Below are 14,144 nucleotides of genomic sequence, written 5' to 3'. Positions count from 1 at the left end.
TTTGGTGGGACTCAACGTGACAATGTGAGATTCGCAGTAACAGTATCAACAACAGAATCTTTTGATTTGAGGGAAAGACGCATAATACGAACTGGCGCAAAAAAAGTTACCAGCAACTTTGACTTTCCAAAGCAGCTTACAATAGATGCTTGACAACATTAAAAGACGTTTAGCAGATGATAAGGACCTACAAAACTCCCTTTAAAAGCCTCGAATTACGGCTAGCCCAGAGGGTGATGATGGGTGTCTTAAAATCAACAAGTAGATTGCAGCATAATTTTAACAAGCTTTATGAAAAATCCAGAGGTAGACATGAACAGAAAGCCATACAAAGGTTTTGGAAAGAGAATAAAACCACAACTACGCTTAAATTAGACAAGGAACGAACAAGTGTTCTGGCTATGTAAAGAAAACAGAGGCCTCCTCCAACAATTTGTTCTTAAAGTTTTCAACCCAAAGGGCACACCAAGGTTCCTGCTCAAAAACCAAAAGCCACATCAGCAATCAATAAAGAGGGTTTACAGCAAATGGAATAAGAAAGCAAAAGCAGATAGATTAGTACCTTTTCAACTCTCAATCTAGGATGTTCTTGTAGTAAGTGAATTGAAACCCGAAGTGTTATTCATTATTGTCAATACTCCATTTGCTGAGGGGAATAATAACTAAGTAGCTTCTTGAACAGAGGAACAAATGCGACCATTGCAAGTTGGAGCTGCTCAGAGCTGTTTACGCGGACGCTTACTTGCCCTGCCCCTCTGTTGTTCAGATTAGCACGAGCAATTAGATTAGATGAACGTCCTATGGGCACTTGGGATTGTATATTCCCTCCGATAGCAAGATCCCCATGCCAATCCATCAGAGAAAGTCCTAGAGTAGATAAAAACCTACCCAGCGGATAATCTTTATCTCTCAACTGAGCTTCTAAACTACCCCCATAAGCAACATCTCCTCGACTAGTCATTGCCCCTCCACACATAACCATTCTGAACCTTTTATTAGCAATCAACTTATCCTCAACTTTCAGCCCCGCAGACACCGAATCACCCAAGAGCGTTACAGAGAGACCAGCTGCAGCTTTGTGTTTCCTAAAATTGTTAAATCTGGTATCACTTCTTACAGTGTAAGCCAATTCCTTCCCAGCATTTTGCATCTCGAAACCTAGGGAGGTTGATCTGCCCTCTCCATGTTTAACCGAGCTGGCCATTTCCAGCTGCACATTTGCATCTTTCTTGTCCTTTGTAACTTGCCCCGAGAAAGATATCGGTATCTTTTCTTTAACAACAAAAAGTCGTTCTGCATTGACACCCTCATAGCCAACATCATGATCCCACCCCTGAGTTTCCAGGACTGGCCTAACAAGCCACTGATTGGAGGAATCAAGGGACCGGTACCTGTGAGTAGGATTGTCAGAGTCGAACGATGCAGGTAGAGACAAATCTGGCATGGGAACTGGAACAGAAGCAGGTTCACTTCTCTCCTCTTCCACATTTTCACTATGCCCGTTAGCAAATTCTTTAATCTCGGCAGCAAATTTCTTCAACATCTTACGTCTCTTTCTTTCCTCTTTCATCTGCCTCTTCAGAAATAGTTTCTCCCGGTACTCCATCTCATCAAGATATTGCTTCTTCTGAGATTTACTAAGCCTCGCCATCTCAGATTTAGTCAATCGCTTAAAAGGAGGAAGCTGATCGTACTCTGATTCTTCGTCAGAACCTGATGATTCGTCCAAATCATCTTCATCTTCTTCATCACCATACTGCTCTTCAGGAAGTTTAGCTTGCGGTCTTGATTGCAGAAACGATGAGAGGAGAAGTGGCAGTGGTGGAGCCTTGGATCGAGCTACAAATGGTCTCCCTGGAGTATTATTATCTTGTAATTTCAGAAGAGCATTTGCTTCTGCTAGAATCTTGGACGCAAATGAGAGTAACAGCAAATGAGGCTTCCACACTTGGCCATTCGGTAAGACTCTCTGACCAGCCCGATTTGTCCTGCAAGCAGAGTGGTTCTCAACTAAAGACACAGGGTTCATGAGCCTCATATCTCCAGCTGCTTGGCGAATGGCCTGCTGAATGACATGGGAACGTTGTGTAACAAACATGTCATAGCTAGAGGCAGTGCCATTTGGGCCATCTGGTGGAGCAGAAGCGGCATGAGTCAAACCCACAATGGCATTAAACCATATTGATGGTCCAAAAACATCAGTGATGGTGCGCAAGAGAGGCGTGTCACCAGAATCTCTGCTTTGCATATCCAGCCTATCAAGATATAATACGATATCCGGTGGATTTTTCTTGATGAAAGCCTTAACAGACTTCAACATTTTCTCATTCTTGTGTTGATCAGACCATGATGGTAAGAGACCTGGAGTGTCAATCACCCGAACCTTAATTCCCTGAACAAAACCCTCAACCTCCTGAACCCTCTTTGTCCCCATCTGGAATGCATCCGTACAGATCTTCACTTCATCAAAAATAGAATTAATCGTAGCACTCTTACCAACACCACTTTTACCGAGCACCATAACTGTACAAGAAAAATCAAGTGGATCCTGTCCAGCTGCCTCAAGTTGTTCTGCCATGGAACTGGCTCGATCAAAACTAAAGGCACCAACACGGCTTCCGTTTCTCCCCCTCAACTGCTCAGCCAATCCAAGCCTATACAAAACTTGAGCAACAACAACATTATGTGGAGTTTGCCCTAATCTATGTGAAAGCCTCAAAAACTTGACCCTGATCAACTGGAGCTTCTCACGGGTCTCATCATGCTCATCGGTCTCTGCAGTGGTAGGGTCCTCCGCTTGCTGAGACTGATTCTGAGACTCATTGCCATTGGCACGAGGCTGATGAGGAACACGTGGAGTGGGTTCCAAAAGTGGAGCATCTCGCCCAAGGCCTGCTGGGCGAGCAGGAGGTGACGCTGCAGTATTACATGTAGACTCTGTTGGTGAAACAGAACTTGCTACCTCAAATTTTCTTTCCAAATGTGGGCTTTCCGTAATCTCTGGACTTATATTCACTCTGCTGCCTTGCTGCTTCTCAAATTCCTTATTAGGTTGAGAAGTATGTTCAACACCAAGTCCTCCATTACTGTTTTGAGCTGGATCATGTTCTCTACTGATGTGACCTTCACTCTCTCCATTTTCCTCGGAACTAGATTTCTCCAATGGAGATGAGGTCACAGCGCAAGCTACTTCAATACTATCATTCAAGGATTTCTCACCCGAAGCTACTTGAATGCTATCACCTGAAGCACATTTAACAGTGTTGTATTCGGCAACAGTCTCACCATTTCTTTGTGCCCCAGACTCATTCTCAAAGCAATCCTTATCTGCTCCTTCACGTTTCCCAGCCTCTTGTTCTGTTTCCATACCAGCTGATACATCAACATTTTCCTCCCTGTTATCCTCTTCAGTACCATCGTTCCTTGTTTCCTCGATCACTTCAGCCACCAGCTGTTTCTTCTCAGGAGAGACGATTCCATTTTCAGAAAAGGAACTTGTAACTTTCTCGTTCACATGCTCTGCACCTGATTCCCCCTCATCCCCATTCATTTTGGAAGTCACAAAACCTGGTGCAGCCTCTCCCTCAGTTATATGTTGCAGGTTTGCATCACCATGGGTCTCTCCACTAACCTTGGAATCTTTCACTTCCTTGTCATTGCTATTCTCTTCTTCCAGATCATCCATGGAATGTTCAGGAGTTGCCTTTGAAGGTAAATCGTCGTGCAACCCATCATCGGCTTGGAAACCGTCAATAGCTTCCAGAAAGACCTCATCATAGGTATCCCTTGCATCAACATTAGAAACCAGCAATATATTGTTCTCTACTTGGTCATGGATGATTCTATCGTCTCCAAGCTTCGTCTCTTCCTTCTCTGACCTGCTCAGAAGCATAACCAAAACGAAATCACCAATCATTGCACCAACCAAACAAAAAGACTTAAGCTTTGATATAAATTCCAACAACCCTAACAATAAAATAGAGTAGAAACAAAACAATAGCTCAGGATTATCACCACAAACTATAGAGTACTCGTCTATTTTCAAAGATATACATACAAGAAAAACTCATTGAAAATGAAACCCTAAAAGCTTACCCGAAAGAGAGGAGAACAGCTTTCTTCTCAGGGGAGACGGTTCCATTTTCAGAAAAAGAAAGTGTAGCAGTGTCGCTGACATTCTCTGCACCTGCTTCCCCTTCATCACCATTCATTTGGGAAGTCACAAAACCTGTTGCAGCCTCTCCCGTAGTTATATGTTGCAGGTTTGCCTCACCATGGCTCTCTCCATTAACCTCTGGCACTTTCACTTCCTCTGAAGGTAAATCCTCGTGTAACCCATCATCGGCTTGAAAAGATTCAGGCTTTGAACTGTCGATAGCTTCCTCAAAGACCTCATCTTCGGTATCCCTCGCATCAACATCAGAAACCACCAATTCAATTCTCTCTACTTGCTCATCGCTGTTTCTATCGTCTGCAAGCTTCTGCTCTTCCATATCTGACCTGTTCACAACCATTAAAAAAAAAAAGGCTAAACCTTTGATATAAATTCAACAACCCAAACAATAAAAATAGAGCACAAACAAAACACTAGCTCAGGACTATCGCAAACAAACTTAATAGTTCCATAAAGATCTGAGCTGTTCACGATCATAAACAAAAACGAAATCACCAACCAATCAAAATAGAGCAGACGAGCCAAACGAAAATATAGGAAACAAAACCCTAGCTCAGGACTATCGAAATCGCACGTATATTTGATCATAAAATTAAATAAAAATACAAGGAGAATTCATCGAAAATGAAACCCCTAAAACCTTACGCAAAGAGCGAGGAGAGCAGCAATGGCGGAAAGTGTTTACCTAGATCTGAGAAATATCTTTTCATACGCCTTTTACTCGCCTGCGACAGTGCGACTACGACGGGAAGGTGGTGGAGATAAGAGCTATCGTTGGACGGTGGATATCCGTTTGGGTTTAAGCATCGGACGGTGCAGATCGAGTCTTGTTTATGCAAATGGCATGTCACGTGACAAACGTGAGGTGGGCCAAGGCCTTTTAGTTGGGCTTTTTGTGTTCACGACACGAGCGGTACTATTTTTGGAGCTATTCCCCAGTCTTTCTAGACGGTAGCAAAGAATAAAGTATTAGCTAATTAAGAATCTGACTTTTTCTTGGTTACATAACATGGTTTACGTAATTAGTTATAATTACATTGTAAATGGTTATATTCTTCTTTTTTCAGTTGACTGAGAAAAGAGTTAATTCACATTTCATTGTACAGTAAACACAAATTGTATAATTTTATGATAAGAATAAAATGAAATATATATATTCCCAAATTCACCAACACAATGGACATTTTTTTCTTCTTCATCCCATTGTGTCCCAAGCAACTTTCACACTTCACAAACACCACACACAATCGTTTTTTTTTTTGTTTCCTTTCTTGTACCAACTACCGTGGAGGAACTCTCTTACGGCTAAGTATTTCTTGTTCCTTGAGACGGTGTTGGAACCGAGCAAGCCTGGCTTGGAGACTCACAAGTCCCGCTGCTTTCCTCGACAAGACAAAGCTCAGTTGCGTTACATAGTTTTCTATCATGCTTCCTGGTTTGTCCACCTCCGCTAAAAGCTTCATTTCCTGTTTAAGATTATGAAAAGTTTAACAGAGAGATAATAATCTACAATCGCAGTCTCTTGTTTACGTTTACTTACCTCGCGAACAATCTCCATTGTATCCTCTATTTCTTTTCTGTGTGCTGTAATCAGAGTTTCCTCTTCCTGAAAAAGTCAGGCGGTAACTATTAGTAAAAGTTTTTCTACCATTGCTTGCAAACCAATCTCACAGGTTCATCTCATGTTTATAGATGTTTAAGTGAGTATTTTACCTCAAGTAGTGCATCAATGTTTTCTTCGGTTTCATATTGTCTTGAAACAGTTTCACTTGTGTTCTGCCTGAAGTTTGTAAAGGTAGGGATGTCTGACGACCTGACCTCTCTTTTAGACAAGTTTTGTGGTCTGTCTGGTTTTTCTTCCCGCAGCCCTTTCCCACGAGGTGGTGACACTTTCTTGGCTTTCTCTTCACGGTCTGAAGTTTCTTGGGGATATGAAGACAAGTTTTGTGGTGGTCTATCTGGTTTCTCTTCCCGCAACACTTTCCCACGAGGTGGAGACACTTTCTCTTCACGGTCTGAAGTTTCTTTGGCATATGAAGACAAGTTTTGTGGTGGTCTATCCGGTTTTTCTTCCCGCAGCCCTTTCCCACGAGGTGGCGACACTTTCTTCACTTTCTCTTCACGGTCTGAAGTTTCTTTGGCATATGAAGACAAGTTTTGTGGTGGTCTATCTGGTTTTTCTTCCCGCAGCCCTTTCCCACGAGGTGGCGACACTTTCTTGGCTTTCTCTTCGCGGTCTGAAGTTTCTTGAGGATATGAAGACAGGTGGTTCCTCTGACTATTGGAGCCACCAAAAGCATTGTTCGTCTCTGATCTACTCTTGTCCATTGAGATTGATGGGATTCCACTTTCCTCTCGATAATTTGTAGGTTGTCTGAAGTCAATACCTGAAGCAGTGTAGTTATCCTTCTCGACCCTCCTCCCGGTTTCCTGAACATTCACTACCTGTGGTGGCTCAAAGATATCTTCTACATCATTTGAGCCCAACAGAGAATCCTTATTAACAGGAGGCATTGAGTTTGCAGTTAGATCTTTCTTGCTATTTCCACTTTTAGATAGACTTTTGACCCTGTTGATTTGGTAAACAACAAACAGGTTAAGAAAAGCTGAGAATTAGTTTCAAGAGAGGCTATAGTTTCCACAAAACATACCGATCAGCATATCTTAGTGTATTGAGGGTATGTTCACACGATCCTACACTCGGAGAGATGCAAGAGATCATCACCGTTCTTGAGTTTCCAACAAATGAGTCACGGAGCACTTCAGTTAATTTGCTTCCACGGAATGGTATATGTAGCTGGTCATTGTCCAGTGCACGTATACATTCCTTAAGAGCCAAAAGACTCTTATTGATTTCTGCGCCTTCAAACCTAAGCGAAGACCACCGTGAAAACAAAAACATTAGATCAGGAGAGTGGTGGTCCTAAAATAAAAGGATAGCGAGATAGTGCCACTCCATCAATACCCACAAGTCCAAAAGAGGCACAGAAACTAATCTACGCATTAGTGGTAGGTCAGTACTCAACCACAGGGGTAAAGAGCATCCTCATTCCTCACCTTGTCTGTCGGTCATTGTCTGTGGTGTCTGCACCTCTTTCACTGCCAGCAAGATCAATGAAAGAAATCTTCCCAACAACTTTCCCAGGCAATTCAGTGGCATCATTATTTTTACGTCTGGTTTGTTTTACCTCAACATGCTTCTTTACAACAAGCTGTAAGATAGCATGTGATCTAGAAGATTCCTCATTTGCTCCAGTTGAACCTGTGCTCCTTTCAGCATTTCCTTTGTCGATAAGTTCCTTTACAATTTGAACATCTGAGACTTCGTACTCTTGCAGCCCAACAATGCAAACTTGTTGTCTACCATCTTCTCGCATTAAAAGCTTCCTGCTCGACAATAACTAAATAATTTAGACAACGCAAAACATACATTGGTAAGAGTGGACAACAATGAGAGTATGGAGTATGAAATGATGAAAATGCAATATTTATAATTTAATTACATCTTTTTGGGGGTCAGATAATTTAATGACATCAAAACAACAATCACTAGCTAGAATATGCCTGGTCAATGTAAATGCCAAAAGAAAAAGAAAGAACACTAACTTTCTCTCACTGAGAAGATCGAACAGCTTTCCACCATATATCTCAAAATAACTGAGCCACAATTTAAACTTCTGATTGCTGTATACTGGTTGACGCAACAGCCTCATTAAATCTTCGACAGCGCGTATGGGTAGTGGTTTCATTGTGTATGTCTTACCACTACCTGAATAAGGTAAAACATCATCAGGGAAATGAAAGCATGAAAAAGCTATTATCATCTAATATTTAAGAATCAAATTAATGCCACTGCATACCTGTTTGACCATATGCAAAACATGTAGCTTTAGTTCTCTGGAAAATAATGGGAATTATCGGCTCAATTGTGGCCCTATACACCTGTTCAAAGGAACAACAAACAACTTCTAAGTATCCATTCATCAAAAATCATCTGGACTGTAAAAGTGGGGAAACCGCATGCTGATCTAAATTAATGGTCAATAATGTATGTCGATCTTGAAAAAAATCTATGACAGCCCAATAACCTTGAATTATATATTAAGTTACCTCGTCATTTGAAACATCCTCATCTAGAACAGCATCAAAGCAGAACTCATGCCTCTCCACATAAGCAGTCAAATCCACCTGCACCAACAAGATTATGTTTCGTTCAATATCAGACAAGAAAATATTAAATGAAGATAACATGTAACCTTTAATAGCAGGATGCCATCGTTCAGTTGTTCAACTGAATCATGGATGCCATTTTTATCTTCAATGAAGAATACACACAAACCTTCAGCTTGGGCTCATGGACAGTCAAAGAATTATCAGATACCGTCACGACATCATCCTCCTTTCTAGCTGTTTCTTTCTTATTTAGGGGTCTTTTCCTTACCTAAAGAATCAAGACACCCAAAAACAACGGTTTCCTCAGTGACCCCTAGTCATAATGAACGCTACTTATAAAGCAAGCAAGTAGTAAAGAAACAGGTCAGTGGTCAAGTGAATGGCTTACCACTACTTTAATCTTGGCTACACTGTTATTCTCTTTTTCACTCTTAGGCAATGAGCCGAAAGGTTCAGCATCTGTTTGTTGCTGACGATTAGTTGGAAAATTAAAACCTTCTTCAAATTCTTTATCCACACTAGGCATGAAAGGTGACGGCTCAAAGGGTTCAGTACTCACATGCTGTAACAAGAAAGGAAAATGACATATTACAAAAGCAATGAATTGATAACTTTCACATAGATAATTTCTTTCTTTAAGAACTAGCAAATTCAAGTGGCAGTTACAAACAGAAGCTTCTCTAACAAAAGCTAACACATCTCGCTCAATCGTTTCAAGCAACAAGTGCAAATGTTGTGTAACAGAGTCTCGCATATGGATTTCATAAGCACCCAGCCAATTGATTAGGTGGGACTCAATGTAAGATTGGCAGTACCAGTATTAATAACATAATCTAATGATGCAAATTTATTATCTTTCCATTGTCTATAGGCACTAATGGGCTTAACCATGAAAATTCTCTGTACTAGTTATTCTTCCAACCGTACCTCAGATAGCAGCTCTGTGTCATCCATAGCATGAAGATCCATTAACCCAGCTCCAAAATCACCTCTGAAGTCGGGTGAAAAAAATCCTTCGGAAGAAGGCATAGCTGCAGTTGGTGTATATGATTCAGAGGACTCCCCGTTAAGATTAAGATTTCGCATTAGTTTGAACAGCCTTTGATTCTCTTCAGCAGTCTGCGCTCCATAACCCTAGCAGATACAGCAAAAACAACAAAAAGAAGCCTTCAAATTCCCCAACACCGTTCATAAAAATAAAAAAACAAGAGGCAAGCACAAAAGTTTCTATATCAAAGAAATTTTACCAAACGAAAGAGAAAGTACAAACGTCCCCTAAAACAAAGTCTAACAAGATAAGCACTATTTCCCACTGAACTACGAGACATACATACAAGAGAGCGTATACAACTCTCCTGGCTGCGAGAGAGAGTTCAGTTTCCTTGAAGGAAGAAGAATAAGAGAATGTGTTCACACTCGCACAGTTTTTCAAACACTAATCAATGATCTTCGTGGAATAAAAGTTACAGACTCGCACAATTCACATGGATGGTCAACAATATTTCAAACTCTCCTTAAGATACATTATGACTAATATCCATAAAAGGAAACAATCCTACATTCAGCAAAAGCAAAGCTCTAACTATTTTGCTTTTTGCATCTAATACAAAAAAAAAAAAAAGTGTCATCCTTTCTACGAGCCCGAAGAGTAGATTAACTCCTGAGAACTAAAGGCATGCAAGTGAATGAAAGAGAATGTAATGGAAAGCAAAGAACCTGCATGAGAAGGCTAGGGAGATGACGCTGATCATTGCCTCCGGTGGGAGAGGCCAGATGCTGCAAGCCAGCGGATTGGAGCCAGCGTGCCATGACAGCATCTCCAGCGTCATTAGCGGGTCCCGCATCGTAAAGAGCCGTCGCAGCAGCGGCGTTGGTGTGCTGCATCTGGCCGCGCTGCGATCTTCTTTGAGGAGCCAACTTGAGAGATCTGTTAGAACAACTCTTCGATCATCCAAACCAAAACCAAAATCAGATATACCAAACCGAAATTAAAATATTTCTGATTTTCAATCGTAAGGAAACTCACAGATGCGGAGAGGATTCGGATTCAAACGCAAGAACATGAACGCGAGGTAGCAAACTCGTTATCACTTCCTTTGAAATCTGAAATTTGCATCAGAAGAAGAAGAAGAAGATCGAATCAAAAGAAGATAAAACGTAAGTAACGATTACCAGATGGAACACGCAACGTTCGGATAAGAGAGATCTGCGAAATTTGAATTTTTTTCCCCCAAAGATACAATCAGATCCGAGACTCAGAACAAAAGAAAACCCTAAGCGAGAGAGAGAGAGAGAGAGAGAGAGAGAGCTTTGTTCAAAATTTTCGTCTTTGTATTCCGTTTATGGCCGTAAGCGACGTTAGGCGGAGAGAGAGGCGTTGAAGTAAGATATTACAAACACAAATTTACAATAATAACATTACATACCAGGTCCTTTAACTTTAGATATTTTTGCCGATTTGTCCTCTTTTTTTGTTAATGTTACTATCTAGTACACATTTTAATATGTGAAACAAGCTAGTCGATCCACATTCCACACGATCTGAATATTTGCAAAGTATATATGCTCAGTCTGATAATGTTGTTATACATAGTTTTTTTTTTATATCATGATAACGACATATACACCATTGTAAAAGTTTTCAAAACAATTCTTGAACTATATATGTATTTAACCAAAGTGAATAAAACTGATAAGATAATGAAGGATATGTGTATTTAAAGATTCCAGCTACTCTATGATATTTAAGGATATTGGCTTGGAGCATAGCACAAAGAGAGATGATGATTTGAATATATATATCCGAGGACAATGACATGAGTTTTCCTTCTACTTTTTTTTGTTCCTCGACATGACGGCCACAACTTTTGTATATGCTAATGATTTAATATTATAAGGGCATCCGCGATGAAAATCCTTAAGTGGGAGTCGTTAGAGAAAAAATAATTAAATAATCAGTGGACTCCACCAAAAGTTAAGTATTCAATCCTTAAAACTCATAAATAAGAACTCTTTCTTAGTGAATCCTTGCACTATTTGCGATCTCCACGACTACGTGGCGGTCCGTGAATGATCGTCTTTTTTTTTTTTTTTAATCCAAAATATCCAAGATTAATCCGAAATGTCCTTGTCGCTAATGACTCCAATGAGTCTCACCGTTGGGCATGCTCTAATCCCTAATATCAATTTACCTTTTTATATTTTATTATTCTTTGCTGGTCCATATGATCTTCTGTAAACCATTATTCAAGTCTCTTGTGTTTTTATTTCAAATATTTGAAATGTTTAGACGTAATTAAGGATGGGTGTGTGTTAAAGCCATCATATATATAATCCAATATAGTATACGAGTGCAAGAATATTCGAAAGTAGAGAGGTGGGGCAACAAAAGCTTGTGGGTTACTTCCTTTTGAATCAAAAATGTTTTTGCTTTTGCCTAAAGCATTATGTTCTCTAAGTAAAAATAATAAACAGTACGAAAGGAGTTTTGTGCAACTTTTCATCATCGTTTACGGGTTAACAAGTGACCATGTGAGCTAATTATAAGACTTTTAGCTAAAAACCGAAATGAAACAGGACAAGCGTTAAGAGAGATAAGTACATTAATTAGAGGGTTGGAGCAACGTCAAACGGACCAAATCACGTTTCCTTTTACTTGAAACACAAGACGTACCAACACATTCTGTCTGGTTGTCCTCTCCTCCCCACACATCTAACATAAATTTATATATATACAAATCATCTTGTTGAGAAGTTCACGCAGCTTAAAAAATTGATTTTCTATACAGTTAAAATGTATGTAAAATAGCCAACGCTTCCTTAATTTACGGCTTTGTCATCGAAGTAGTTTGCACCAATGTTCTTATACATTTTTTTTTTGACATCATGTTCTTATACATATATGTGATTTGTTTCACAGCTTAGTCGAAAACCATGAGGACAGAACTCTAACAGATAGATTCCACACGTGTGATGATGATGTCTATACCACTTTACTTTTACTTTTAAAAAAGATTACTAGAGAAATAAAAGCGTTTACTATCACGGAAAAGTTTACCCAAGTTATTATTATACATGCACCATTAGAGATCTGTATCAAATTTGTTTGAATCCTTGCCTAGAGTTTCAGGATAAGTTTAGTAAAGCAAACCACAAAATTCAATTAATAGTAAATGATATAAATCAAGGAGAAGAGAAGCAAACTTGTGGTAGGTAATTTTAATAGAACACAAAACACGGAACAAAATAAAGTGGCTGCGACCGACACAGTAACCTGACGAGAGCTTCTAACTCAGCACTTGACCTCCTTCAAACCATGTCCAAAGTACAAAAATGTTGGGTTAGTTGCACCCTCCTTGTAGTAAGCAAAGACCAAAGTGCTGTCATCATGCATCCCCTCCCCAACAAAGCTGTACATTGTATCAAAAACATAACATAAACTGTCATCTTGTAAGGGAAAAGATGATTGGGTTCAGGACAAAAAATAAAAAAACTCACAATTGGAAGTCATTGAGCTTGGGGAGCAAGAACTTGGTAGCTCCCTCAATACCCTTCTTGAAGGCTGCTTGATCTTCCTCGTTGAGCTTTGGTGTCAAAAGCTTGATGTACTTTTTAATATAGGCGATGAAGCCCTTCTTATCATAAGTCGGTTGCTCCTGAAGTCTGAAGGTGTCCACAATGTCAACAACCTTTTGAGTCGTGTCATCAACACCCTCGTCCTCACCACCTTCTTCGGCAGAGGGATTGGCACCAATGTTCACATCCACAGCTCCAACGGTAGTCCACTGGACATTTAAATTTTTAAAAATTTATCAGAACAAAAAGCTTGCGAACTTTGAGATGTAATAAAGGGTTTGAGATAGGTACAACAGACCTTTCCTTCAACTTCCCAAAGAATACCATTCTCAATCTCCTTGTAAGGGAAAGAGTCAGACAGAAGTTCATCACCTGAAAAAAAAAATTAATAAAATAAAAATCTCAGTAATTATTCATATCGTGTCGCCAAAACTGGTTAAAATTATATTGAAAAAAAAAACAAAACTTGTCAAGATAATCGTACTAACTATCGAAACAATCAAATAAAATTTAAAACCCTAACGGGATATTAACATATATATACAGTTTTTTTTTACATATATATATATACAGTTATACACTAATCAATCAATCATAGATATAAGCAACTAAACGATAAATTCAAAAAAAAAAACTATGCTTATCGCTAAAAGAATTGACGCGGAGAGGAGCAAATTTGACGAAAAATCATAAGAAGCGATCACATGACTAACAAGATACCAGTTCCATGCAAAGAAAAAAGGTCGAAATCGACTCGCACGATAGAATGATACAAAAGATGCTACGGGATTGAAGACGAGAGTAAAGAATGAATGAGCTTACCGGTGAGAAGATCTTGGTACACCAACATTGTCGCTTATTGTTTTTTTTCTTTCTTCTAATTCTCTTTCTCCGAATAAAAGAATGCTAGACGCAGCAAAGATGGGATTAAAACGAGGACGTAATAAGTTTGTTATTTATAGTCGATGGTTTCCGATGGACAACAGGAAATTTAAAAAATAGGAAATTACCATTTTAGGTTATTTCCTTTTTCTGTCTTATATGTTTAAAAAAAAAAAAAAAAAAAGTTATTTCCTTTCTCTTAAAAGAAATAAGGAAAATATATTAGCCCCGTGAGAGCTTTACGGGTCTGGTTCGTGTGGGGGATCCGAGAGTTGGGTTACGTATATAAATAAGGATCCGATTTTTTATTCGGGTCGGATATTTCTTTCCCTAAAGATAG

The 14,144-nt window shown here is 39.6% G+C and overlaps 3 protein-coding genes across 10 annotated transcripts; all 3 read right to left on the bottom strand.

The window, feature by feature from the left end:
* Window positions 1-266: 266 nt before the first annotated feature.
* On the bottom strand, window positions 267-4,980 carry LOC106400704 (translocase of chloroplast 120, chloroplastic). Of its 3 annotated transcripts, none has more exons than XM_048758798.1 (4): window positions 4,860-4,980; window positions 4,096-4,500; window positions 563-3,878; window positions 267-474 (listed from the first exon to the last, which is right to left on the bottom strand). In XM_048758798.1, exons 2-3 carry the CDS (start codon window positions 4,491-4,493, stop codon window positions 632-634), a joined length of 3,645 nt encoding a protein of 1,214 aa, XP_048614755.1. In that variant the 5' UTR covers window positions 4,494-4,500; window positions 4,860-4,980; the 3' UTR covers window positions 267-474; window positions 563-631. The 3 variants fall into 3 exon arrangements, with proteins under 3 accessions (XP_048614755.1, XP_048614754.1, XP_048614756.1); XM_048758797.1 differs by having other exon boundaries at window positions 4,820-4,921; XM_048758799.1 differs by having other exon boundaries at window positions 4,815-4,883.
* Window positions 4,981-5,241: 261 nt separating this feature from the next.
* On the bottom strand, window positions 5,242-10,739 carry LOC106401055 (kinesin-like protein KIN-13A). 6 transcript variants are annotated; one of them, XM_013841480.3, is made up of 14 exons: window positions 10,520-10,739; window positions 10,374-10,450; window positions 10,064-10,288; window positions 9,275-9,481; window positions 8,736-8,909; window positions 8,514-8,615; window positions 8,285-8,362; window positions 8,035-8,116; window positions 7,781-7,943; window positions 7,232-7,561; window positions 6,826-7,044; window positions 5,888-6,743; window positions 5,715-5,780; window positions 5,242-5,640 (listed from the first exon to the last, which is right to left on the bottom strand). In XM_013841480.3, exons 3-14 carry the CDS (start codon window positions 10,229-10,231, stop codon window positions 5,455-5,457), a joined length of 2,631 nt encoding a protein of 876 aa, XP_013696934.1. In that variant the 5' UTR covers window positions 10,232-10,288; window positions 10,374-10,450; window positions 10,520-10,739; the 3' UTR covers window positions 5,242-5,454. The 6 variants fall into 6 exon arrangements, with proteins under 6 accessions (XP_013696934.1, XP_013696935.1, XP_048614759.1 ...); XM_013841481.3 differs by having other exon boundaries at window positions 10,064-10,274; XM_048758802.1 differs by having other exon boundaries at window positions 10,374-10,441; window positions 10,520-10,702.
* A 1,680-nt stretch (window positions 10,740-12,419) lies between these two features.
* On the bottom strand, window positions 12,420-13,849 carry LOC106400319 (translationally-controlled tumor protein 1). Its single transcript, XM_013840693.3, has 4 exons — window positions 13,745-13,849; window positions 13,221-13,294; window positions 12,845-13,131; window positions 12,420-12,756 (listed from the first exon to the last, which is right to left on the bottom strand). Exons 1-4 carry the CDS (start codon window positions 13,770-13,772, stop codon window positions 12,639-12,641), a joined length of 507 nt encoding a protein of 168 aa, XP_013696147.2. The 5' UTR covers window positions 13,773-13,849; the 3' UTR covers window positions 12,420-12,638.
* Window positions 13,850-14,144: the final 295 nt, after the last annotated feature.

The sequence above is a fragment of the Brassica napus genome, chromosome C5 (genome assembly GCF_020379485.1).
Source record: "Brassica napus cultivar Da-Ae chromosome C5, Da-Ae, whole genome shotgun sequence".
Lineage (NCBI taxonomy): Eukaryota > Viridiplantae > Streptophyta > Magnoliopsida > Brassicales > Brassicaceae > Brassica > Brassica napus.
The sequence above is the reverse complement of the archived record's forward strand: the minus strand, read 5'-3'. Positions and strand labels throughout refer to the sequence as shown.